Source organism: Cervus elaphus, chromosome 24 (assembly GCF_910594005.1).
Source record: "Cervus elaphus chromosome 24, mCerEla1.1, whole genome shotgun sequence".
Taxonomy (NCBI): Eukaryota; Metazoa; Chordata; class Mammalia; order Artiodactyla; family Cervidae; genus Cervus; species Cervus elaphus.
The window spans coordinates 19,017,232-19,045,117 of NC_057838.1; the positions used below are offsets into that span (position 1 = coordinate 19,017,232).

General features: G+C 42.4%; 1 protein-coding gene across 3 annotated transcripts in view; it reads right to left on the minus strand.

Annotated features, from left to right (window-relative positions):
- The window catches only part of OSBPL10 (oxysterol binding protein like 10), a 317,366-nt gene that overhangs the window by 162,849 nt on the left and 126,631 nt on the right, over positions 1 to 27,886 (minus strand). For all 3 annotated transcript variants that reach the window (XM_043885775.1, XM_043885773.1, XM_043885776.1), the window contains exon 4: positions 3,792 to 3,983. In XM_043885775.1, coding sequence (XP_043741710.1) covers positions 3,792 to 3,983 — 192 coding nt within the window. The remainder of the gene's footprint in view (positions 1 to 3,791; positions 3,984 to 27,886) is intronic.

Genomic DNA, 27,886 nt, shown 5'->3' on the forward strand with positions numbered 1-27,886 from the left:
GTTACGGTCTGATGCTTCCAATGCAGAGGCACGGGTTCGATCCATGGTCAGGGAACTAAGATCCCACGTGCCACGAGGAGCAGCCAAAAAAAAAAAAAGATGAACCTGGGGGCCATGTTTGTACATTATTCTCTATCCTGATTGTCTCATTTTATCTACACATGTCCAAGTGGAAATGATACGTGTGTGACTTTTACCTTAAATTGCTATATAGCAATTCAGCGTGTTAAGTGTATTATTGTTTATTCAGTCATTCCCAGAATGCTTTGTGTTGAATCTATCACTTTACTAGTATCAACAGCTTAACCCAAATTAGCTTTCCTCTTCTACCCCCAATTCCATGAATTATTTCCTCAGAATACAGTTCCCAACACGGAATTTATGGGTCAATGGCAACAAGCAGCTTCTTTGTGCCTCGTTGTCCTTATTTATCACCAAACTGCAGCAGAAAGAAAATAGGCAGCACTACCAATATTTCTTACCACCGTAACCTATAATTATTTCAAGTAACCTGGCAGACAAAATAAACTTGACTTCCATTTGCTGAATTGCTAAGGAGGATATCCCTGTTCTTCACAGTGATGTCATGTCTCAAATTTTCTGTCTTCATCTCTCCTCACCACTTCCAGAGAGAACGCTGTGTACTGACCTTTGGGATCTCAATATTTTGGATGATCACCATTTAATCTTTTACACTGTCCCTTTATTTTTCCCCATGCTGTGGCATTCCATTTAATATTTATTCTGTTGCTTGTGGCTGAGCTATTTTCCTTTTGTTCTTTAGCTATTCAGGCAAATCTGTCTTGCGGACGATAATTTTCTGGCTTGCTTCAGTGGCTATAAGTTTATCTTCCTGGTACAGCTGGGTTAAAAATGGTATTCCATTTTCTTCTAGTGATTTTATGAATAAATATAGTGGAAAGCACCTTTATACTTTGAGATGAATAGACTTTTAAAACTGCAGAACTTTCTGGTCAGAGTGCAATGTTCTCAGTTCCCAAGGTGGACTGGCCCATATCATGAAAGGAGAGATGTCACAGGACAATTACTCTTCTCCAATCAGGAGGAAAGCTGGGTATGAAATCTGAGGATCGAAACTTTCACCTCCTTCTTAGGTGTCCACCACCCTGCAACCCTCAATTGCCAGTGTTTTATACACGTCTCAACAAGCTGGCTCAGAATGAATTTTCGGCAAGAAAGGTCATCACAGATGTAAAAGCAATCACCTGAAGAAGATACCTGAAGATACCTGAAGAAGTTGTCACCCAGAAGTACAACAACCAAATCAAAACAGCTATGGAGGCATGTCACCTAATTATCTTCCTTATAATGAAACTCCCTAGTAAATTTCAATAATTTCCCTCCATTGATGGAAAATGGAGAGAAAATGATATGGTAAGGAAAAAAGCAGCACAAATATAGTCATTTACAAAGTTGAGATTATACTTGAGAATTTTTACATATCTTGGACACGACTGAGTGACTAACATATATGTAACTTATATATTAAAAAAGAAGTAATTTCACCTGAAACTAATACAACATTGTAAATCAATTATACCTCAATTTAAAAAAATAAAGTAAAATAAAAGATAAGAAAAGAAAATGGGTATGGCTGACTTTGGAATCTCACAAAATAAAGTGTTAAAAAGAAGAAGTAAAAAAAAAAAAAGAAGTAAATTCATTGAAAGGTTAACAGTGCTTATGTGAAGGGAGGTAAGATTACGAGTTATCCTAATCTTTAGATTTCTTTTGCATTATATACTTCATACGATCAAACATTTCTATACACACATATCCAAAGCACATACTTTTATCCTTTTAAAATCTTGAATTTCTAAAAATGGATGTAGAGAAGATTTTGGCATTATACTGAAGCAAATGCTAGTAGTAATTAAGCCAAATACCCAAACTTTTATTTCGGCTACTGCTCACTAAACACAGGGACCTCCCTTTTTTCATATGTACCAGGACTCCTATCAATAAGTCTGAGATTCATTACTGCACATTTAAAAGAATTCTCAAGATAACACAAACTTGCTTTTTCTTTTCTTCTTAGGGTTTAAGTCTCTAAATTACTTACAAAAAACAGTTGCAATGAGGTTTACATAAAAGCAACATGATGGTATTGTGGTTACACTGTTTTCTTTTTAAGTCCTTACCCACTGGATAAATATTGAAACATTTATTGGCAGTAATAAAATATTTAAAATTCCCTTAAAATACTCAAGCCAAAAAAAGTGTTGAGGGAAAGAGATCAAACAAGAACAAAAGAGGATTGAAATTATTTATGTTGGGTGGTGGGGACCATTATTCTATTCTGCTTTGTGTACATTCAAGGTTTTTCCATAACAGAGACTTTTTGAAAATGTGCTATAAGTGAAAAGCCATATACACAAGTGCAGCAAATGATTCCTTATTTCACCCAAGGTGGCAAAGTTAAGATCATAGGCACTTTCTTTTTCCCCCCACATCAGGGTGACTATTTCAAAGGGTGCATCTGACTCTGTACCTTCTCCTTATTAGGCAATAAAAAGTATATGCATGTGTAAATCTATCCAAAAATGTCTTTCATATGCATCTAAAGACTTGAGTCAGAAGATTTCAGATTTTCTGTTCTGGGCCAGAATTAGAACAGGACAGCCAACTGACATAGCACTCCTTGGCTTATGACACTTAAAAAATAAAGCAAGAGGCATGCTAATTCCGACAGCAACCAGACCTATTCTAGGAGCCCCATTCTCCTGCTTGACACAGAGTAAGGACTCAGCTACTTCTCAAAAAGGACCAGCTGGTCTCCACGTGAGATAGCTGCAGGGCAAAAAGCCTCAGTACTCAATACAAGTTAGATAGGCAAGACCGCAGGACTTCCCTGGTGGCCCAGTAGCGAAGACTCTGTGCTCCCAATGCAGGGGCCTGGGGTTCAATCCCTCGTCAGAGAACTAGATGCTGCACGCCAACACTAAAGAAGATCGCACACACCACAGCTGACATCCGGAGCAGCCAAATAAATGAATGAGAAATTTAAAAATAAAAAAGAAAGAAAACCAAGACCATGATCATTTATTTTATACAGTCGGTTCTCGGAAATAGTTGCAGAGGATGATATGAACACCAAAGACCCTGGGAGCCCCAAACTGATGACTTCCTAGCCAATCAAAAGTAAAAACAAAACATAACCCCTAGGGGACTCTCAGCAGAAGGGCTTTCCTGTACATTATCACATGTGATCCCTTGAGAGGCTGGGAGGGCCTGTGTCATTTCCATTTCACAGACGCAGAAATGTGGGTTCCAAGCTTTAAGGCAATAAAGTCTTCTGCCTCCAAGGACAGAATTCTTTTCACTGGCTCACACCCCCTTGAAGTGTGTGGGAGGATAAGCACCTCATAAAGTGAAGGAGAAAGGGGGAAATCAGCTTTAGGTCCAAGGCTTTCTGAATTTCAAAACGCCCTCAATGATTTCCTGATTATCCACTTTATGTTCTTTCTCTTTGCTATGAGCATGGAGACTTCACCGGACAGCCCTTCCACCTCCCTCAAGTTTCTGTGGGCTTGTGTCCTCTGCTCTCTGAGCTTGGGTAGCAGAGGTCTCCTGACAATTCACATAACCCACGAAACAGAAATAATTATTTGTTTAAAACCAGGAGGAACCATGACGGCTTTGTCTGGGAGGTTTGCTTCTGGTCCTCTCTCTCCATCCATCAAGACAGTACTCAAGAAAAGGAGCTGGGGAGCAACATCGCAGCCCCCACCTTCCACAGACACTCCACCTAAGGGGAGAGCAGGGCCTACCTCTCTGACTTCGTGAAGCTGGCCGGAATACTGACTCTTGGCTCTTCGGGCGGCTGCAGGCGACTTGTGATGCGTGATTGTGACGACGCCAGGGGCCCCCGCGCTGAGGTGTCTCTGGCTACAGGGAGACGCAGAATTGGATGTTCCATGGGGGAGCAAAGTGAGACTTCGGCTTCGGGAGCTTGGAGTCGTCTAGAAGAAGCAACAGGCATCAAAACTCAACAACCGGCCTACAGAACACAACCAAGCATTGCTTTCCATTTATGCTGAACCTCTCAGGCTTTCCCCTTCATCTTTAAGAGAGATGAGGGCCTGGGGAGTACATGCTTTCATCTTACATTCACTCAGGCCAGAGAGACCATCCCCAATAACTATGCTTCTGGCCTCATTTCCGGCAGGGTCTCCTGCCCCAAACTATGGCTATGGAGAGCTGCTCCAAGGCCTTCAAACACCACTGGCTCTCAGAGGTCTGTGTTCCTCTTCCTAAATACCCTCCCCTCCTGCTGGTAAAGCCAGCTGAGCGCTCAGTGTGTGAAGCATTCCCTGTCTGTCTCAGCCTCTCTGCTCTCCTATTCCACTACACTGAGGCTATGTTTATTATCCAGCTAAATTATATGAGATTCTTTCAAACTCATCTTTATACCCCCAAGACCTGGCACATCATGATTGTTTAATTTATTAGGTGCTTAATACATGTTTGCTGCATGAGCACTAAGAATGAATGTATTAAGTTATCCACCAATTAATCCCCATTTGTCCGTGCACTGCTGGTATTTCATCCTATCATCCAAACAGTAACTGGGTACAAGGACAGCATCTCAACTTAGTGGCAATAAATTTTCCAATAACATGTTGGGATAACTGGGCAGCCAACTGAAAAACAAAGTCAGATTTATCTCTCAGATCACAGACCCCAAACAGATCAAAGACTAAGAAAAAAGAAAGAGAGAACACTAGAAGAAAACAAATCCAAAAGTTGACCTAAAAATTGAAAACTTCTACATGGCGAAAAGTGAAAGTCACTCAGTTGTGTCTGATCTTTGCGAACCCCATGGACTATACAGTCCAAGGAATTCTCCAGGCCAGAGTACTGGAGTGGGTAGCCTTTCCCTTCTCCATCGGATCTTCCCAACCCAGGAATCAAACCACGGTCTCCTGCATTGCAGGTGGATTCTTTACCAGCTGAGCTACCAGGGAAGCCTTCTGCACAGGGAACAAATTTCAAAAACCCACTCCTGCCACCAACAAAGTCAACCGATAAACCAGAAAAAATATTTTCAACTGCTTCACAGAAAAAAGGTTCATCATTCTAATTTGTAAGTAGGAACAGCATTTCTAGGAATTGATGAGAATAGCACAGTATTCTAGTAGGGCAAGATATGAATAGACAGTTCACACAAAAAACATAAATGGCCCTTAAGCCATATGAAAATGTGTTCAACTGTACTCAAATGATAAATGTAAATTCAAACCACATTTAGATATACCATTTTTCACCCATTGGATTGTAAAAACCCAGAAGTGTCAGTATGCAGTCTGCTGACAGACCATGGAGAGACAGCTTTGCAAGAGCGTCCAGTGGCAGAAACCCTGAGGAGGGCAACCTGACAGGACCTGTCCCAGTTACAAGTGCACTTCCCCGTGACCCAGCAACGTCCTGTGGGGAATGTCTCCCCCGCACACCTGCACCCAGGTGTAACGGCATCTGTAGTCACCAAAATGGCATGTTTCATAGCAAAGGATAGGAACCAACCTAAACGTCCCTCCATGTGGGATAGGTTAATAAGACACAACACACCTCCATGATGGAACATTACTGGGACGTTAAGAGGACTATAAGAAAGGTCACCGTGAACTGGTTTGGGAAAAGAAACCTCTAAACTATGCAGTTAAGTGAAAAAGGCAAGGTGCCTCACTGTTCTATAGTATGCAAACTTCTGTGTTAAAATGTGGAAAATGAGTATTTTTATCATTGTTTAAAACACAAGAGTAATCTAGAAGGATACATAGTGAAGTCCAAGTGGCTGCTTATTCCACAGAGGAGATGTGAATAACAGTGTGAACAAAGAGGAAGAGAGATTCTTTCATTTTGAGCCATGTGAATGGATTATAGTGAATGGATTTTCTAAATTCTACGGAAAAAAATCTGTATTCTAGATGCTTCTGTACTTCATTTCAGCTAGAGAAAAACTGGCAGATTTGTGCCATTTTCTCTATTTCAATTATCAAATATTTACTGAATACCTACTGTGCACCAAGGAAAATATCTGAAACATGATGTGGAGGAGAAACGTAAGATGTACGACGCCGTTTTTCACCACAGATGCTTATACTGTTACGGGGGACAGAGGAGCAAAGACACAGAGACAGCAAGACAGACAGACACATACCCACAGAAAGGAAGTACCTGACAAGATGCTAATTTGGCAATACAACCAGAAAATGCCAAAGTCAGGAAAAGCATGACCAAGGTGAACTGACTTCATCACAGGAGGCTGTTCTGAGGGAGAAGGACTTGAAGCTTGAGTAGAATTGGGAGAGACAGAGAGACACGTGTGGTGTACAAAGCAATCCAGGCAGGAAGTTCAAAGTCTGCAGCCTTGGGTAACAGTCCCAGGTCTAAAAAAAAAGCCACATGTAGTCCAACGGTCACTGCAGCACTATTTACAAGAGCTAGAACGTGACAGCAACCTAGATGTCCATCAAGAGACGACTGGAGAGAGAAGATGTGGCACATGCATACACAATGGAATATGGCTCAGCCATAAAAAGGAACAAACTTGAGTCATTTGCAGAGACGTGGATGGACTTAGACTGTCATCCAGAATGAAGTGAGAAACAGAAAAACAAACATTGTATATTAACACATAGATGTATCGAGAAAAATGGTACAAATGAACCTATTTGCAGGGCGGGAATAGAAATGTGGATGTAGAGAACAGACTGGTAGACTGCGGGATGAGCTGGGACCGACATATACACACACCACCATGTGTAACACAGGCAGCTAGTGGGAAGCTGGGGATAGCACAGGGAGCCCAGCTCCGTGCTCTGTGATGACCTGGGGCGGGGGATGCTCAAGGGGGGGATGTATGCATACATGGAGCTGATTCACGTCACCGTACGCCAGAAACTAACACTGTAAGGCAGTTATATCTACCCCTCCCCAAAAGTTGATGACTCATAGTTTTACAAATCGCCTAGAGGTTGGGGAGCTGCCAGGGTAGAAATCAGAATTCTGTGTTAGCATGCAGTACCATGGTAGCTCATGCAGTTCTCTGGATTCAAACTCAGAATTAAGAAGACAGATAAACTTGGGAAGCAGTGTATTGCTTTCAAGTTACCTTATAAATAGGTACCTGGAGAAATCTGTGGTCTGAGAATTAAATATACTTTGATTATGCTGAAATTCAATAGTCATTTACTTTCAATTTCAATCTTTTCCCTTGGAGTAAAGAGGAAGAGAGAAGCTATGTCTTTAACACTTTTTTGTTTGCATGTAATATATGTTTGTATGCATGTCTGTGTGTGTGTGTATAAATATATATATATACACATAGAGACACAGAGACATTACTTTGCCAACAAAGATTCATCTAGTCAAGGCTATGGTTTTTCCAGTGGTCATGTATGGATGTGAGAGTTGGACTGTGAAGAAAGCTGAGCACCAAAGAATTGATGCTTTTGAACTGTGGTGTTGGAGAAGACTCTTGAGAGTCCCTTGGACTGCAAGGAGATCCAACCAGTCCATCCTAAAGGAGATCAGTCCTGGGTGTTCATTGGAAGGACTGATGCTGAAGCTGAAACTCCAATACTTTGGCCACCTCATGCAAAGAGTTGACTCATTGGAAAAGACCCTGATGCTGGTAGGGATTGGGGGCAGGAGGAGAAGGGGAAGACAGAGGATGAGATGGTTAGATGACATCACCAACTCGATGGACATGAGTTTGAGTAAACTCTGAGAGTTGGTGATGGACAGGGAGGCCTGGCGTGCTGCAGTTCATGGGGTCGCAAAGAGTCGGACACGACTGAGCTGAACTGATATATGATCCTGCATAGCACAGTATGTGGGATTTTAGTTCTCTGACCAGGGATCAAACGTGTGCCCCCTGCAATGGAAGCACAGATTTCTAACCACTGGACCACCAGGGAATGCCCTCTTCAATCCTTCAACAACAGCTAATTTGCCTAATCCACTGAAATACATTTAGATTGTTTGGGAGCCTTACTCCAACCCAAGAAAAGGCAGATTTTTCACCAGGTTTTGAAGCCAGCCAGCCAGGTTTCACCCCCACCTCCAATCCCAGCACTACCAGCTTCAAGCTGTGTGACCTCAGGTGAGCTATTCAAACTTCCTTATTAAGCAACAATTTCCTAATCTTTAAAAAAGGAATCATAATATTGACCCTTAAGAGCCATCATGAAGGTTAAATGAGCTCAGGCACAAAAAATGCTTAGCACAGGGGCTGCCGTGAAGGAGCTGTGTGGCCACAGTTCGCTTGCTTCCTTACAGCCCTTAAGACTTGATCGATGATGGCATTATTGATTTTTAAAATGTTAAGAAGTCGCTTAGCACAAAATTGTAAGCAGTCATTGACCTGCTCCTTATTTTCTTTAGGATCAAAGTTGTGATGAAGTCCAAGATGTAATTAAATACTTACTAGAGAATCTATATGGTCAGCAAAACTGTAAGGAGAACCATACTTCTAGATTCTGAGTAGAATGAGAATCCATCAGAAATCAGACAGGCAGGCCTCTCTCTGCCTGAAGGACTATGCTGTAGACAGCAATAAATCAGGAAAGTCACCCAGGAGCCAAAGAATTCTGCCGTGGACGCCTAACCCTATGTTTATTATCTAATGGCTTTCGTCTGAATTCACAAGCAGTAAATTTGAGTCAAAAAACCTTTGATTTCTCATTCACTGTGTGTTTCTCACGGTTTAATTCACACCTATGTCTCCTCCTGAGGGCAAATAGGAGCCAAAAAAGAAGTCTCTTGGTAAATCCCATAGGGCATTGGGAACTGGGAGGAAAAGGCAGAAAAAGAAGCAACTGCCACCACTACAAACAAGCGGGCCCTTTTTGGAAGGCCAGACTATTGGAACTCGGCTCAATGTCATGGGGCAGCCTGGCTGGGAGGGGAGTTTGGGGGAGAATGGATACATGTATATATATGGTTGAGTCCCTTTTTGTCTATCTGAAACTATCACACAACGCTGTGACTTGGCAAAACTCTAATATAAAATTAAAAGGATTTATTTTTTTTTAAGTGGCCTCTTGAAAATGTTCAGGTTGTGTTTGAAAATTACACTTACGGAATTCCCTGGCCACCCAGTGGTTAGGACTCCATGCTTTCACTGCTGAGGATGCGGGCTGGATCCCTAGCTGGGGAACTAAGATCCTGCAAACTGTGTGGCATGGCCAAATTTCTTTAAAAAAGAATCACATTTAGGTGTCATACACCCCCCTCCCTGCTACTAATTTAAAATAAAATATTTTCAAAGCCTGAGGTACAACATGTCAGGGTTTTGCTCCGAATACTGACTTCAGAGGTGCTGACGAGAAATGCTGAGAGCGCCATCTGCGGAAAATTCTGAGGCAGGAGTAACCACTTCTGCCTGGGAATATGACTCACCCTAACCTAGGAAGAGTCACCCCAGGTGTCCCCTCCCTTAGCCAGTAGCACCAGGTCAGTGGGGTGCCTGCCTGACAAACAGGCCAAAGAGGGGAAGAGGTAGCAGAGAACGTGTGTGTTCAGACCATGAACACAAAGATGTTCAGACCGTGTCCAAGGTTCCACACGCACTCAGGTTTTGTGACATCTACCAACCTCTTGGTTGTCCTAACTTTCTTCCTTGGGTCTCTGTGCTCCCAAGGATGGGAGGAAGGGATGCACAGGCATTCTCTTTGTATTTACTGGCCCACATGGGCATGAAGGAAAGATGTGATTGGAAATGGAGAAGCAGCACTAGAAAGAGTACTTCCAGCCAGGGAAACCAAGCAGCAAGCCAGAGAGAGTCTAGTGGGGGGAGCGCATAAGAGAATCGGGGGGCCACCTGGAGGCTTCCCTCCATTGCTGCGCCATCGAGAAGAGCAGCAGGAGAACCGAGTCCCCAGAGACAGCGGGCGGGGCTGGGGGGCGGTTAAGACCGCATTTTCTCAAGTCAGTGGCCTGGGTTCAAGTCTGCGCTCTGCCACTCATGAGTCGTGAGGCACAGTAAACTAAGGTAGTGTTTTACTTTCTAAAATTATATTATTATCTACCTCATAGGGCTGTTGGAGAATAACAAGGAAAGAGAGATAGTGGAAGCACGTTAGATAGAAAGCATGCAACAAATGTCACCACTACCATTCATAAAATAATAAAAATGAGGCGTTGTGAAAATGAAAGATTAAGTGGTCCCAGAGTCAAATTAAGGATTTAAAGGTTGTTTTTATCCGAGTACCTTGAGCAGACATAGCCTTACCTTAACTGCCTTAACTTAAAAAAGGGTAAATTAAGAATAATCATCCTAATTACTGAAAAACAGTCTGCTTCAGAGAAAAAAGTACAAAGCACATCTACTGTGATTGCACGTTTGTGAAAATCCATCTGGTGTTGAACACGAAGTGCCTGTAGACTGCTCCGTTCTCCACGGGTACTGAAAGCAAAGAATTAGTGTAAATAAGTAATGGGCGATTTCCCATTAGGATTTTGGAATAAACAAAGCCCCAAATTGAAAAGATCAGCAGCTGGTCCTAAAAATGTCTTAAAACATGTATCAAAAATTTATAATTAGGCTTGCCAGAGATGAAATGAAAAAGCTAAAAAGGAGTAAGGAAGGTGGTTATCTTAAATATACATCCGTGGCAACTGCTTTCTGTAGAAAATTTTCCTGATGGGAAAAACTTCAGAGAGAAAATTATAACAGCCTTCAAATGCCATTTAATTTTGGTGCACATCTTCCTCACTTCCTTGAATTCTTCCACAGCGAAGGGAAAAAAAACACTAGGTTTTAGTCAAATAGCCCCAGGAAGGCAGAGAAATCAAACTGGTCTGGTTACAATTTTGAAAAATAAATTCAACCAACTCAAAGCATTTCATCACATTCTTCCCTCTTCCTCTTAAAAAAAAACAAAAACGAATAATGTGCCATTTCTAAATATGTGTGTTAGTCGCTCAGTCGTGTCTGACTCTTTGTGACCCCATGGACTGTAGCCCTCCAGGCTCCTCCGTCCACAGAATTCTCCAGGCAAGAATACTGGAGTGGGTTGCCAGTTCCTTCTCCAGGGGATCTTCCTGATCCAGGGATTGAACCTGGGTCTCCTGCATTGCAGGCAGATTCTTCACTGTCTGAGACACTAGGGAAGCCCAAATATGTGAAAACTAAGCATTAAAACTATGGCTTATTTTCTTTCTTCCAAAAGTACACATACCTCAAAGTCAACCAAAAGAGAAAAAGCCTAAAGTTTTTAAAATATTACATTCAGGGCCTTAAAATTATTCAGAATTTTGATTTTCTGGCAGCCAGCATCTGAATAAATGTGGAATATTTTTAAAATGAATCTATTCCACTAAATATTTTGCTTAATAGCTTCTTAGGAATGGTTTCATTTGCCCTTTTTATTTTTGTTTTTATAATATTCTGTCACTTCAGCTTAAAACAGACCTAAAGTAGAAATAAAATGTTTTAAACTGGGCCATTTTCCAAGTTCATTCCCAAGATTAACTATTCAAAATTATACTCAGCTCTATTTTTCCAAACTCCTGCCCTCTTACAGAAATAGGAGTTTCAACTTTAAGTTACAAAGCTTTGGAAATTTCTTCCATTGTCCTCTGTGAATCCTTCACACATCTTAATGTTCCACTAAGATTCTCTTAAAAATACACACATAAAAACGCATACAAACATGTGTGCAAAGGAAAAGTCGTGGTTTTCCCGAGAGAGGCAAGCACTCTCCTGTTTCTAAACATATCACCCTGATTATACATGCAAATGTTAGATCTCTGAAAAATCAGGACACTCAAGTGCGATATTTCTAGTTCTTGCAGATAAAAGGAAAGAAAACTTGACATTTCCAGCTTGCCTTCTCTCTCAACATTTTCAGCCCCCAAATAAATTCTGCTGACTCTTCTCTTACAGTTAACCCAACTGCTCCAGAACCCCTAACCCATACTCTTGGCCCAAACCTCCATCTAGATCAAGTTGAGGGTCCCAAATGGGCTAAAAGCTTTAGTCTCACACACTTGGCCCCCTTATCACACAAAGTCCTTTTTTCCCCACTTCCTCACCTTCCGCCATTTTCCAGATCCACCTAGAAAATGATTATATGCAATCCCATGTTTTTTAATCTTTGTTTATTTCTTTGACTGCACTGGGTTTTAGTTGCAGCACAGGCTTAGTTGCCCCACAGCATGTGGAAGCTTAGTTCCAACACCAGGGATCGAACCCACATCCCCTGTGTTGGAAGGCAAATTCTTAACCAGCGGACCACCAGGGAAGTCCTTATGCATAATTTTAAAACCATCCATACGTCTACGTCTCAGCTCTTGCTTCTTTCATCCACATCCTGTGCTTGGGACCTTGCAATTCCAGGTCCCAAGACTCCTATTCGATGCTTTGTTCTAAGAGCATGAGGATTCCCTCCTACTGTCCAAGTCTCATTCTCTCCATTCCTCCTACTGTGAAATCATAGAATTTCAGAGCTAGAAGAAACTTCAAGTCTACTCCTCCCACTTAATAGACCTAAAATCTACAGCCTCAACAAGGCAGAATGAAACATACCAAAGGAGGACGCAGGCTACAAGTCTCGTTCAAGATTTAACCAAAAGAGCCTGAGACTCAGCCCATCCAGCTGGTCCTTCTCAATTAAATGAGGACTTAATCATTAAAACAGAGTCTGACAGAGGGGTGGGATAAACTGAGAGACTGGGATTGACATGTACACACTCCTACATATGAAACAGATAATTAATAAGGACCTAAATATTCATTGGAAGGACTGATGCTGAAGCTCCAATACTCTGGCCACTTGATGCGAAGAACCGACTCGTTGGAAAAGACGCTGATGCTGGGAAAGACTGAAGGCAAGAGTAGAAGAGGGCAGCAGAGGATGAGGTGGTTGGATGGCATCACTGACTCAACAGACAAAGAGTCTGAGCAAACTCTGAGAGATAGCAAAGGACAGGGAAGCCTGGCATGCTGCAGTTCACGGGGTAGAAAGAGCTGGACATGACTGAGCAACTGGACAACAAGGACCTACTGTATAGCACAGGGAACTCAGTACTCTATAAAATTACTTATATGGGAAAAGAATCTAAAAAAGAGTGGCTGTATCTATCACTGACAACATTTCACTGTACACCAGAAACTAATCAACTATGCTTCAATAAAAATTTAAATTAAAAAAAACAGTGTCTGACACAAGGTTGACATTAAAATAGTTGATAGAAAGGATGAAATCTGATATCCATTATCCATTTTCACCTTTCCTCTTGCACATTCACCTGTTATAAAACTACATACGCAACACTCCTTTGAAAGCAAACCAACTGCGTACTATATGCTCTTAGAACCGCAGATCCTCCAAGAAAAGCATCCTATTTAATACATGCTTGTAAATAACATGAAACAAAGACTTTCTAAGGCTTTTAAGACTTCATTAAGTCTTTAACAAAGACTTTTTTTAAAATAGAAAAAAAACTCTGAAAACAAGAACCAGTAGTTTCTTTAACTTATGTTAGAGCCACCACATAAAACCCAGAGTAAACACCACACTTAATATAAAAATTTTAGTTTCATTGCTTTTAGTCTTACAAACAAGATAAGGATTCCAATACCATCACTGTTTAACAGTACTAGAGGCATGAGCCAACAAAATAGGAACAAAAAAAATAAAGGAGGTAGAAGAGTAAGAAAGAACAAAGACAGCCACGGATTGTACATGTGACCATTTTACAGAAAACAAAAAGAAAATCCGTGAGTCCAAAGTTGCCAGATATATGATAAACTTAGAAAAGTCAACAGCATTCCTCTGTATCAACAGGAACTAACCAGAAAATACAGCAGAAAATAAGATACTCATAATAACAATAAAAACTCTGATACACAGGTATTAATCCAATAAGGAATACATGAAACTTTCATGCAGAAGTTCTTTTAACCCTGTGAAAAAAAAAATCCATGAAGGATTAAGAAAATGAAGACACACAGGTCAGGTGAATGAATGGAACAACACTATAAAGATATCATATCTCCCAAATAATTATATCATTTTTCTAATAAAAAATTCCAGTAGGATTTTTTTGAGCAACTCAACAAATTTAGTATAATACATGAATGGAAGAATAAAGGTTTGTGACGGGTCAAGTTAATTCAGAAAAAGAAGAGGGGATCACCCTCCCAACAGATGCAAATACTAAAAATAGCAAAATCACAGTGATGATATATGTTATTCAGACAGGAACTAGCAACTGCTCTAAAAACTAGGAAAGAGGCTATGAGATATGTTTAAGTATACAAGAGAATTTGGTATATTACAGACACAGCCCCATAAATCAGTGATGGTGGTGGTTTAGTTGCTAAGTAGAGTCCAACTCTTTTGTGACTCCGTGGACCATAGCATGCCAGGCTTCTCTGTCCATGGGATCCTCCAGGCAAGAATACTGGAGTCAGTTGCCATTTCCTTCTCCAGGGTATCTTTCTGACCCAGGGATTGAACCTGGGTCTCTTGCATTGGTAGACAGGTTCTTTACCACCGAGCCACCAGGGAACCCCCTACCATAAATCAGTAGGACAGAACAAATGTTACTGGGAAAAGCAAAAATATGGCTGGTTTTCTGCCTTGCAGGGTATATACAGAGGCAAAAATCTAAATGCAAAAAGCAGAAACACAAGCTACCAAAAGACAAGGTAGGAGCACAACTCTGTAATGTGTAGATAAGCATTTCTGAATCAAGACCAAAAGCTCAAATCACAAGCAGAACAATTTGATGGACTTGACTACGTTGTGAATAAGTTTTGATTCCACAAGGAAACTGGAAAAAATCACAAGTGTGCAGAGACTGTGAGAAGATAAATATTAGAATACAAAAGGTGCTCCTAAAAAAGAAGTCAGAAAATACTGTAAAAGACGTACATAGGATAAGAACAGGCATTATACAGAAGGAGACTCCTGAGTGGCTAACAATGTATCAAGACACGTTAAAATAACCAAGAGATTCTACATCCACCAGATTTGCCCAAATGGTAAAACATCTCCAAATAATGGAAAAGAAAGGAAGAATCTGGATCCCTGCAATGCAAGTGGGAGTACAGACTGGTACAGCCATTCTGGTAACAATATAGCAGAATTTTGTGAAAATAGAGATGTATGTTCCTTACGATCCTCAAATGTTCTGGGCAGGTACCCAACAAACATGGTCCCAGTCGTGTATGTACATGGATATACACAAAAGCGTTAACAGGTAATGAGGGTGGGGAGTCTGACCCAATGTAGGTGTACAGCAGTAAGAATCTATAAGTAACAGACCTCATACAATAATATACATGCAACAGTTAGAAGACAGAGCAACATCAATAAAATTTAAAACGTATTTTTGAGTTAGAAAACTTTAAGAAGAAGACAGTAAGGATAATACCACTTACGTTAAGTTCAAAACAAGGCAAACAAAGGCTTGGGTATATCCTAGGAATTGGTACCAACAGGGATGAGGGGAATGGGAGTGGAGGAAAAAAGAAAATAATTATAAGAGTTCCCCTTAAAAATTTTTTTTAAGAGAAGACCTGTTTGGACTGATGAGCTTGCCATGATCCAGTAATGATGGTTATAACTTTATTTACAAGAATATTTATAATAGCTAACACTTACATGACACCCAGAAACGGTATGGACCTAACAGAAGAGATTAAGAAGAGGTGGCAAGAATACGCAGAACAACTATACAAAAAGGATCTTCATGACCCAGATAACCACGATGGTGTGATCACTCACTTAGAGCCAGACATCCTGGAGTGTGAAGTCAAGTGGGCCTTAGGAAGCATTACTATGAACGAAGCTAATGGAGGTGATGAAATTCCAGTTGAGCTATTTCAAATCCTAAGAGATGATGCTGTGAAAGTGCTACACTCTATATGCCAGTAAATTTGGAAAACTCAGCAGTGGCCACAGACTGGAAAAGATCAGTTTTCATTCTAATCCCAAAGAAGGGCAATGCCAAAGAATGTTCAAGGAAGTGAAGTGAATTCACTCAGTCGTTTCCAACTATTTGCAACCCCATGGACTATAGCCTACCAGGCTCTTCAGTCCATGGAATTTTTCAGGCAAGAGTACTGGAGTGGGTTGCCATTTCCTTCTCCAGGGGATCTTCCTGACCCAGGGATCGAACCCAGGTCTCCTGCATTGCAGGCAGACGCTTTATTGTCTAAGCCACCAGGGAAGCCCCTAAAGAATGTTCAAACTACCACACAATTGCACTCACTTCACCTGCTAGCAAGGTAATGCTCCAAATCCTTCAAGCTAGGCTTCAGCAGTATGTCAACGGAGAACTTCCAGATTGAGAAAAGGCAGAGGAACCAGAGATCAAATTGCCAATATCAGTTGGATCATCGAAAAAACAAGAGAATTCCAGAAAAACATCTACTTCTGCTTCATTGACTACGTTAAAGCCTTTAACTGTGTAAATCACAACAAACTGTGAAAAATACCAGTCCACCTTACCTGCCTCCTGAGAAACCTGTATGCAGGTCAAGAAGCAATAGTTAGAACCGGACATGGAATAGACTGCTTCAAAATTGGGAAAGGAGTGTGTCAAGGCTGTATACTGTCACCCTGCTTATTTAACTTATACGAAGAGTACATCATGTGAAATGCCAGGCTGGAAGAATCACAAGGTACAATTAAGATTTCCAGGAGAAATATCAATAACCCCAGATACGCAGATGACACCACCCTTACGGTAGAAAGTAAAGAGGAATTAAAAAGCCTCTTGATGAAGGTGAAAGAGGAGAGTGAAAAAGCTGACTTAAAATTCAACATTCAGAAAACTAAGATCATGGCATCCGGTCCCATCACTTCATGGTAAATAGATGGGGAGACAATGGAAACAGTGACAGACTTTATTTTCTTGAACTTCAAAATCACTGCAGATGGTGACTGCAGCCATGAAATTAAAAGACGCTTGCTCCTTGGAGGAAGTTATGACCAACCTAGATAGCATATTAAAAAGCAGAGACATTACTTTGCTGACAAACGTCTGTCTAGTCAAAGCTGTGGTTTTTCCAGTGGTCATGTACAGATGTGAGAGCTGGACAATAAAAAAGGCTGAGCGTGGAAGAATTAATACCTTCAAACTGTGGTATTGGAGAAGACTCTTGAGAGTCCCTTGGATTGCAAGGAGATCAAACCAGTAAATCCTAAAGGAAATTGGTCCTGAATATTCATTAGAAGAACTGATGCTGAAGCTCCACTACTTTGGCCAGCTGATGCAAAGGAAAGATTGGAAAAGACCCTGATGCTAGGAAAGATTGAAGGCGTGAGGAGAAGGGGACGACACAGGATGAGAGAGCTGGATGCCATCACCAACTCAATGGACATGAGTAAGCTCCGGGAGATGTGAAGGACAGGGAAGCCTGGCGTGGTGCAGTCCACGGGGTCACAAAGAGTCGGACACGACTGAATGACTGAACAACATATGACACCCACTACATACCACGAACGGTTTTAAGTAATACACACCTTACATCATTTTATGATTTATAATAAAGGACTTAATAAATCTTCAAGTAATGTAAATCTTTAAAGATTTATAGGACATCTTTATAACACCATGAGGTAGGTACTATGGTTTCCAGTTCAGGAATGAGGCAGAGAGAGATGCAGCATTTTTCCTCGGCTCACCCAGCTCGTCAACAATGGAGCTGAGGCTCAAGTTCACATGAGCTGCTTCTGCAGCTCATGGCACTTGCTAGAGTCATTCATCATTCTCTTCAACTGAGGTCTGAAAAAGTCACCGCCACTCTTTGTAACCATTAACTAATAGCTTCGTTAGCATTTGGGGGGAAATTCCTCTTTCATATCAAAGCCTATACAGCATGCCCATTCTGAAATACCTAAATACTCAAATATTTAAACAATAAGCTCCTTAAGGCCAAAACACACTGATTTAATCATTTTTAATCAATGACCCATAATAATGGAGGCAATGTGGGATGTCTAGAGATGTCAAGGATAAAACGCAGCTCACATTCTTGGTGTGTTTTACCCAGAGGCAGCCTGTCCATGCCCAGACCATGACCTCCCCCAGGCCCAGGACGGTGTCTCACCAGCCACTGTGCACCCTGTGGAATCTGATAGAGGCCTCATCTCGTAAGAATTATGAATGCAGTAAATGAGCAATGACCCCCCTCAAGCCCAATTTTAACCACTGATTACACCACTGCTCCCTGCCCAAAAAACTGACTAGAAATATCAACGACTCACTGAATATCTCCTCTCTTTTTCCAAGAGGCAGGAGAGTCTGGAAAAGATACCACTCCTGCTTAACTATACACAAGACCCAAAATGTTCAAAACGTGACCGCATACAGCAGCAACCAACACACATTATTGAAAGATTCAATAGGTATTTATTGAGCAACCACTATGTGCCAGGCAGGCTTCCCTGCTGGCTCAGACAATAAAGAATCTGCCTGCAATGCAAGAAACCAGGGTTTGATCCCTGGGTGAGGAAGATTCCCTACAGAAGGGAATGGCAACCCAGTATTCTTGCCTGGGAAATCCCATGGACAGAGGGGCCTGGAAGGCTACAGTCCATGGGGTCACAGAGTCGGACACGAGTGAGCGACTAACACTTTCTCTTTACTATGTGCCAGGCACTGCTCTGAACAACAAAGATACAACAATAAACTAAATAGATGAACGTCTCTGCCCTTATGGAAGCAGCCTTTTGGGGGAGACAAAGAGACAGACATAAAAGAAAGTATTTTAGATATTATAGAATAACCTAAAAGAGGAATAACAGATCAAAGTAATACACAGTTATTGTTTAGTTGCTAAGTCATGCCTGACTCTTTGCGATCCTATGGACTGTATCCTCCATTCTCCTCTGTCCATGGGATTCCCCAGTTAAGAATACTGGAGTGGGTTGCCATTTCCTTCTCCAGGAGATCTTCCCAACCCAGGGATCAAACTTGCGTCTTCGGCACTGAAAGGCGCATTCTTTACCACTGAGCCATCAGGGAAACCCAGACAAAGACAGGAGGGCTTTCCAATTTTAGATATGTGGCCAGGGAAGGCCTAGAGAGAGGGTGACATTTGATTTCAAGGGCTGAGTGAAGCAAAGGAGTGAGCCATGATGACAACTGGGGGACAGCATTCTAGGCAGAAATGCAACCGGTGCAAAGGTCCTGGGGCAGGGGTCTACCTGGCATGTTTTAGAAAGGAGGACGGCATGTCTGGGGTGAAGTGAGCAAGGCCCAGAGCATCAGGAGTTGAGGCCAAAGAGGGCAACGACTGGAAAAATGAGCTCCTGTACTAGACACTGCAGACAATGCCAGGCAAGCCAGAGTACCTGGTGTCGCCTGGGGCTGACTCAGACATTCAGTGTGATGAGCCAAAAGAACACTGGGTTCCATTAAGCTCTCTTCCTCAGGGCCATATTCAGGCATTAAATGGTTATTTGCATAGAATTTACATATGTCTATATAGCACAGATCACATCTATTGGATCATTTTCATAGTAAAATTGTATTACTACTGCCCTGCAGATGGGCACTTCATGATTTATTTCCTTCCCTATTTCTTCTCACCTCTCAATATCATCGACCCAGAAGGTGTTTTATACCAGAAATGAATCACAGAACAAAAGGAGACTGCATGCCAAGAGATTCTATAAATGATCACCCCATAACATGTGGGGAAAGCAGCTCTTATTTTATGTTTCAACTTCTGTCACTTACTGCAGGTCGAGCCAGCAATGGGGATTAAAAAGTCCAGTGCAATTCTAAGAACATTTCAAGAAGCAAATGTGATTTTTTTCCTACAGTCAATAACTAATCTCTGACAGACGCACTCCTGTCTACTTAGAGATCATTACCTCCTCCCCAAATGCTCAGGGACAAATGCATGAAGCTCAAAAGGGCACTCTTACTTGGGTTTCAAAATGCTTCCTATAGAAAAAAATTCAACCACACCATTGTCAACATGCCTCAGCTGAATGCAGAATTCTACAGGATTCGTGAAACAAATCCCACTGATCATGTATTTCAAGTTCAGTATTACTGTTGAAGTTAATATGGAAATGCAAGATCTGCTAATAGCTCAGGGAAGCTGGGTAAACAGCACCTTACTAACCCCACAGTGGGGCTTCCCAGGTGGCGCTAGTGGTAAAGTACCCCCCCCCTGCCAATGCAGGAGACATAAGAGATGTGGGTTCAATCCCTGGGTCGGGAAGAGCCCCTGGAGGAGGCGTGGCAACCCACTCCAGCATTCTTGCCTGGAGAATACTGAATACTGAATCCCATGGACAGAGGAGACTAGTGGGCTATAGGCCATAAGGTTGCAGAGTCTGGACATGGCTGAAGGGACTTAGCACGCATGCATGCAACCCACAGGAAGCTGGTTTTCCTGAAAATGCTGTATCTGATCAGAAACTTTGAATCTATTGATATCTGCCCCTTTCCTTCCCGATGGACTTGTTATATGCGTGTAACAGACACACGTCGATATCCTGCACCTAAGTAAAGAGTTTAGTTGCTTCAGTCATGTCTGACTCTTTGCGATCCCGTGAACCGTAGCCTGTCAGGCTCCTCTGTTCATGGGATTTCCAAGGCTAGAATGCTGGAATGGGTTGCCACTTCCTTCTCCAGGAGATCTTTCCAAGCCCGGGATCTTCCCAACCCAGGGATCAAACCTGTGTCTCCCACACTGCGGAAAGACTCTTTACCACTGAGCCATTACTCTTCCCTAATTTTCCGAAAAGCACTTCTTACCAAAGAGAAACAAACTGTACATTCACGAAGTGAAGTTGCTCAGTTGTGTCCGACTCTTTGTGATCCCATGGACTGTAGCCTCCCAGGCTCTTCAGTCCATGGAATTTTCAAGGCAAGAGTACTGGAGTGGGTTGCCATTTCCTTCTCCAGGGGATCTTCCCAACCCAGGGATCAAACCCAGGTCTCCCACATTGCAGGCAGACGCTTTACCATCTGAGCCCCCAAGTGGGAGGCAAGTTCACAAGCTTATGCTAAAACTAAGCTAGGCTTTTTATTATTATTAATTTTTATTGGAGTATAGTTGCCTTACAATTTTGTGTTAGCTTCTGCTGTATGGCAACATGAATCAGTTATATGTTAACATACATCCCCCCTTTTTGAGATTTCCTTCCCATTTAGGTCACTACAGAGCAGTGGGTGGAGTTCCCTGGGCCATACAAATAGGTTCTCATTAGTTAATATCTACTTTACATCTAGTATCGATAATGTATATATGTCAGTCCCAATCTCCTAGTTCATTCCACCCCTGCCCTTTCCCCCTTGGTATCCATATATTTGATCTCTATGTCTGTGTCTCTATTTCTGCTCTGCAAATGAGATTTAAAAACACAAAGGAATTTAGACTTTGTGTCTAGAATTTTTAAGAAACCAGACACAAGACTTGACAAGTATACACAGCCCAAAAGATTATTTTCCCCTGCAACTGATTTCCGTACCACAAAGGAAAGAACCAGACTCACTCTCGGGTCTCTCAATTTTCCTCAAAGACTCTAAGACAGGGTGTCATTAGGAGTATAAGTGGTTTCAGCACTTGGCCCCATCATTCCAATCACTGAAATCTGCAGGACCTGGTCCAGCACATAAGTATCCGGCAAAGCTGGAGAGCCAGTAGGGCTCCTGTGGGCACCAGTAATTTCCATGCTGAGAGTCTGTGGATGGAGTCATTAGAGGCAACCCAGAAAAAGGTTTAGGCAAGATTATACGTGAGGATTTTTGCAATGCCCAATCTCAGCATACCAGGTAGCAGAGTTAGAAAAGCTCCAGTGGATGTTCTCAATGTTCTCAATTTAACCAAGTAATTGAATTTCTCACCCCTTTTCATTCCTTCCATCCACCCTCCGGCCCAGCAGGTGCCAACAGCTCACAGCTCACATCACCCACCCCCGGCCCAGTGATGTCTGCACACTTCTACCCTCCGGATGAGCTGGGAGGTCGACAAAGAGCCAGCTGGATGTAGTCCCTACTCTGTTGAGGTTGGTATATGTATTATTTTAAAGGAATAATTTACATAGCAAAGTGACAAAATATAAAGATGAAAAATAATTCAGACATATAATGAACTCCTTATGAAATCATAAAGTCTTTATGAAGCTAGGCTGGATAACTTGAAAAATGTCAACAGAGCTAAGTTGCTAGAAACTGCTGTTGAATTAGATGTGCTCATGGTAGCTGTAAAATATTAGAAACCATTTTGAAAAATCTAGAAAGATTCTGTAATTCGTTTGCTCTGTTCTTTAAAGAAACCAAAACAGATTACAGGTGACTACATTATAGATATGCTTTCTACAGAAGAGAAGAAGCAGGCTTCTGCCAATAAACACAGGCTTGGTGAAAGGGCCTTGGAACTACATCTGAAGATTGGGATTTTAAGTTAAAATGGAATACACATTTAAGGTTATGATTCATAGCTTTAGCCACTTGTTCATTTGGGGTTTTTTTAATATTGTACGTTGAAGGTTTCCTTTTTTTTAAAATTGAAGTGTTGCTGGTTTGCAATGTTGTTTTAAGTTTTAGGTGCACAGCAAAGTAATTCAGTTATACATATACTATGTATGTGTGTATATATTCTTTTGCAAATTCTTTTCCTTATAGATTATAAAAAAATACTGAGTATAGTTCCCTGTGCTATACAGTAGGTCCCTGTTGATTATTTTATGTATATTAATGTGTACATGATAATACCAAACCCTTAATTTATCCCTCCATCCTTTGCCCTTTGGTAACCGTTAAGTTTGTTTTCTAAATCTGTGAGCCTATTTCTGTTTTGCAAAATAAGTTCATTTGTGCCACTTTTTTTAGATTCCACATATAAACATTATCATGTGATGCTTTCTTCCTCTGTCTGGCTTATCTCATTTAGTATGATCATCTCCAGGTCCATCCACGTTGCTGCAAATGGCACTACTTCATTCTGTTTGATGGCTGAGCAATATTTCATTGTATATATGCATCACATCTTTATCCAGTCCTCCATTGATGGATATTTAGGTTGCTTCCCTGTCTTGGCTATTGTAAATAGTGCTGCAATGAACACCGGGGTGCATGTATCTATTCAAACTATAGCTTTCTCCAGATGTAGGCCCAGAAGCGGGCTTACAACCTCCATACTGTTCTCCACATTTAGCCAACTGTTGTTCATTCAGAGACAGCACCTCCAAATCATCAGCTGAGAGAACTCCTGGAGTGTCAGCCCTGGGGTTACACCCTGCTCTCCAGTGAGTGAGCGTGAAACCACCAGTGCCAACACCAGCTCAGCCAAGAGCTCCTGGGCTCATCACAGGGGAGGTGGTGCAGGCTCCAGCTGTCCATACCTGGGCAGGCCGGCTGTATGTTAATACTCAGGAGACAGGGAGGAGGCCAGCCTGACCCTCATGGGAAATGTGGATGCAAAATTGTTGGGTGTTACAGACACACAGGTCCTCCTAGGACTCAAAACTGCTTCTGCGCTGATGTCTCCCTGTTACAATAGACTCAAGGGCACGCGAAAGGGAGAGTTCAACTCTGACCGCTCGCTGCATGATGGTACACAAGAGATTTTCCTCCTCCTTCCTCACTGTCTCTAGGGACCCCACTACCTGCTGAAGAGTCCAAAGCACTCATTTTTAACAAGAGGGTTTTGTCTTGTATTCAAATCTAATTGGCTTCTTGCTGTTTTAACACTTAGTAACTTGGATAGATCAAGTGACTTAATTCCATCAAAATGAGTAACAGGAGGAAAAAAGACATGAAAGCACTGGGACAAATACAGGATCTTCATGCAACCTGGCTGAGAAAATCCTCTATGACCAGATACTAGCATTTCTTGGTGTTCCTCAAGCCCTGAGAATCAAAGTAGCAGTGGGCCCCAAAAGAGAGATGGGGGTGTAGAAATGACATGTGCCAGACACAAGCATGTCCTGCCTTCCATCCTCCCAGCCCACTGTTTCATTCCAACAGTTTCTGCGGTATCCAGCAGTGCCCAGATGCAAGTACCAGCCTTGGCTGAGCTATTTAAAACCTCTTACCCAAGACTTCCTTGGTGGTAAAATGGTTAAGACTCTGTGCTCCCAATGCAGGGGGCCCAGGTTCGATCCCTGGTTAGGGACCTAGATCCCACATGCTGCAACTAAGAGTTCATATGCCACAAATAAAGAGCTCACATGCGAAGACAAAGACCCAGTGCAGTCAAACAAATTAACTCATTAAAATTTTAAAACTCCGACTTTCTGACCTGGGGCTGTTCTTTGGAAGCCAATTCAAAAGGTCGATGGGAATCAACTTTCAAGAGGTACAAGGCAGGTTTCAAGAGCAAACCTAGAACTGCAGGAGAGGGACTTCCCTGGTGGTCCAGTGGTTAAAATTCTGCACTTCCACTGCAGGGGATGCAGGTCCGATCCCTGGTCAGGGAACTAAGATCCCACGTGCCATGCAGTGCAGCTAAAAAAAGGGAAGAAACTTTCTGGTGGTCCAGTGGTTAAGAATCTACCTGCCAACGCAGGGGACACAGGTTCAATCCTTGGTACAGGAGGATCCCACCTGTCGGGGGCAACTAGGCCCATGCTCCACAGCTACTGAAGCCCTCAGCCTATGCTCTATGAGAAGAGAAGCCCCTAGTGAGAAGCCCACGCACCACAACCAGAGGCGGTCCTGCTCGCTACACCTAGAGAAAGCCCATCGCAGCAAAAATGAATACATAGTTTTTTTTTCAGAGCAAGAGAAAATCCTCGATTACTGGGTTTTGGGAGCCAGTGGATAAATGATCCCATCTCCTAAACCCAGGGTGAAGAATTCTGAAGCACACTCCTACAGCGGTGAATAGTGATTCTGGTTACATTGCCCTAGGGGGTAACCAGCACGATGACCTGAGTTTTGGCTGCCTTTGTCAATTTCCATACCTCCCTCTTACTGGTTTCCCTAACCCCACAATCCTGCAGGCAAGCCTTCATCTCTCAGGCTCTGCCCTGTGGGAGAACCTACCAAAAACTAACTAGGCAAACTGGAAGATAGCGAAAGACAGGGAAGCCTAGTGTGCTGCAGTTCATGGGGGCGCAGAGAGTTGGACATAACTTAGCAACAGAACTACCACCACCAAAAACAATAACTATGTATTGTTTCATGGAAAAGGGGGGATGCTGGCTTTAATCTGTCATCAAATCTGATATTTGTTGACCCTCTTCTTCTCTTTCCCATCCAGATTTACTCTCCCAGGCTGACATCAGCATGACATCACATTTCATTTCCTCCTTCCATCTTTAAAGAACTATATTGAGGAATACAGAGTTAAACTTCCAGACAAGGGCCCAATCTAGAGACTGTCAATAGAATATAACTGATTAAAAAGTTCATGGTAGGATACTTCCAGGACACGGGGAGCCACCCACTTAATGGTCCCACAGTTGCCAACAGCCCTGGACCCTCAGGTGTGAGCCAAACAAGATAGCCTCTTGGAACTTCCCCAGTGGTCTGGTGGCTAAGACTCCAGACTCCCAATGCAGGGGGCCCGGGTTCGATCCCTGGTCAGGGAACTAGATCCCTCATGCTGTTACTAAGATCCAGTGCAGTCAAATAAATTATATATATATATTTCCTTAAAAGGCAGACCCTCTCTGAAGCAAAGACAGGGACTGTGGGACCTGGGGCTGTGGAACTAAGATCTGCTGACAGGCCGAGCAGTAAAAGACTGACCCTGTGAGCAGGTGCGACAAGACCGATGAGACTCCGTCTTCTATTTTTCACCACACATAGAAGATGGTGAACTAGGATTCCTGGAACAAAGTACCAATCACTCTCAATTGGGCAAAAGACGCTCCAACTTTGGGATGGTGACCAAAATCAATATGAAGCAGAGAAATGCTTTGCAGGCAGCAACATGTGTGGGTTCCCACAGAGAGCACCCAGGATCTAAGTGGTCTTCCTCAATCTATGATTTTACTTTACAACCTAGGGCATGAGAAGCAAGATGAAAGCCTCACCCAGAAGAACTGAAAACAAGTTCTCAAGCAAATACATGTACATACCCACAAATATTCACAGTAGTGCTATTCACAAGAGTCAAAAGGTAGGGACATCCCTGGTGGTCCAGTATTTAGGAATCTTCCATCCAAAGCAGGGGATGTAGGTTCGATCCCCAGTCGGGGAACTAAGATCCCACAAGTCGTGAGGTGCAGCCAGAAAAAATGGTTACTTCATGTTATTTGAACTTCATCTCAGGTTTTACAAAATGAGAAAAAATGATCAATGCCTTAAGAATCAAACTACCCTGCACACACAACTCTCACACAATCTGTGTCTGCCAGCCTCTTCCCGTGTCCTCCTACTCACCTTGAAAGGGCTTCTTTTAAAATAAGTTTTTATGGAACTTATTTTAAGGCTGATCTTACTTCCCCTTCATGCAGGCAGAACTGTAAACCCAAGAATAAAAACTGGAAGGCATTTACAAACCTCAGCTCAAGTTTTCACAGTAAAACATAAGTCAACCAACACAACAGTAAAAGCTATTCGCCCAAACTATCACAAATTGTTAACAGTGGGAGTTCTACATTGGCGAAACTGTGTCATTCTTTCCTCTATTTTCCAAGATTTCCTATATCCAATTATACTACTTTCATAACTAAAAAACTTAAATTAATTCTATTGTCCTGTAATTGCCTTCTGATGCTGACTGTATTACACACAGCACAGAAACTCAGGAAGAGGCAGTTCAGATTTCAGCCCGTGATGCTGCCAAGCACAGGTTCCAATCAGCACCTATGAAGAGACACTCTCACACAAGTCCAGGTACCCCAGAAAGAGGGAGGTGTGGGCAAACCGATTCTTATCAGAGATCCCCAAGCCTCCGTGGGCGCCTCAGGCAGGTTCTCTTGGTCCCAGCATTGCCCTATTGACAGTTTCCAGGGCTCATATGAGCATCCCTTAATGACCTGGAGAAGGATCCCGCGCCACTGAGTGGGTCAGAGCCTTGAGAAGATGAGATGGGTGCCTCGTGGAGGGCAACTCTGGGGCAGCGGAACCGTGATACAGTAAGAAATGGCTATTTTTAAAACCCTACTTGAAACAATTCCTCTGACGCTGGTGACTAAATATAAACATCCTGCTCTCTCGACCTTCCTCAGGGGCAAATTGAAGCCTTTTCCCCAGTCACCCTTCTCCTCTGCAGCTTCTGAGGCCACCCAGCATTCCCGGCCTTTCGAAGTTTCCCAGATGATACACCCTCTCCAGATCCCTCCTGCATCTGCACACACAGCCTTTTTCTCAAGGAAGTCTTCTAGTTATCCTTCACCAGCAGCTGTGGGTGAACCCTGAGGGCCAGTCCGCAATTCTTTGCATGTACGTTTCAATCCCTGGGTCGGGAAGATCCCCTGGAGGAAGGCATGGCAACCCACTCCAGTGTTCCTGCCTGGAGAATCCCCATGGACAGAGCAGCCTGGCGGGCTACAGTCCGTGGGGTCGCAAAGAGTTGGACATGACTGAAGTGACTTAGCACACACACACCTTTCTTTACAAAGGACACTTTCTATCTGTGTCTTCAACTGTTGCCTTTACTCAGGGGAATTACAAATACCCAATGTCAGCCCTCAAACAGATTTCCAATCCTCTATAAGATGCCTTTACTTGAATTTATTTACAAAACAAAAAAGAAATGAGAGTCACAGAGATAGAAAACAAACTTAGGGTTTCCAAGGGAGAAAGGGGGGATTAACTGGGAGACTGAGACAGACATGTACACAGTGCTACATATAAAATAATAAATAATAAAAAATAATAAAGACCTGCTGTATAGCACAGGAAACTCTACTCAATAGTCTGTAATGACCTATATGGGAAAAGAATTTAAAAAACAGTGGATACATGTATACTGAGCCACTTT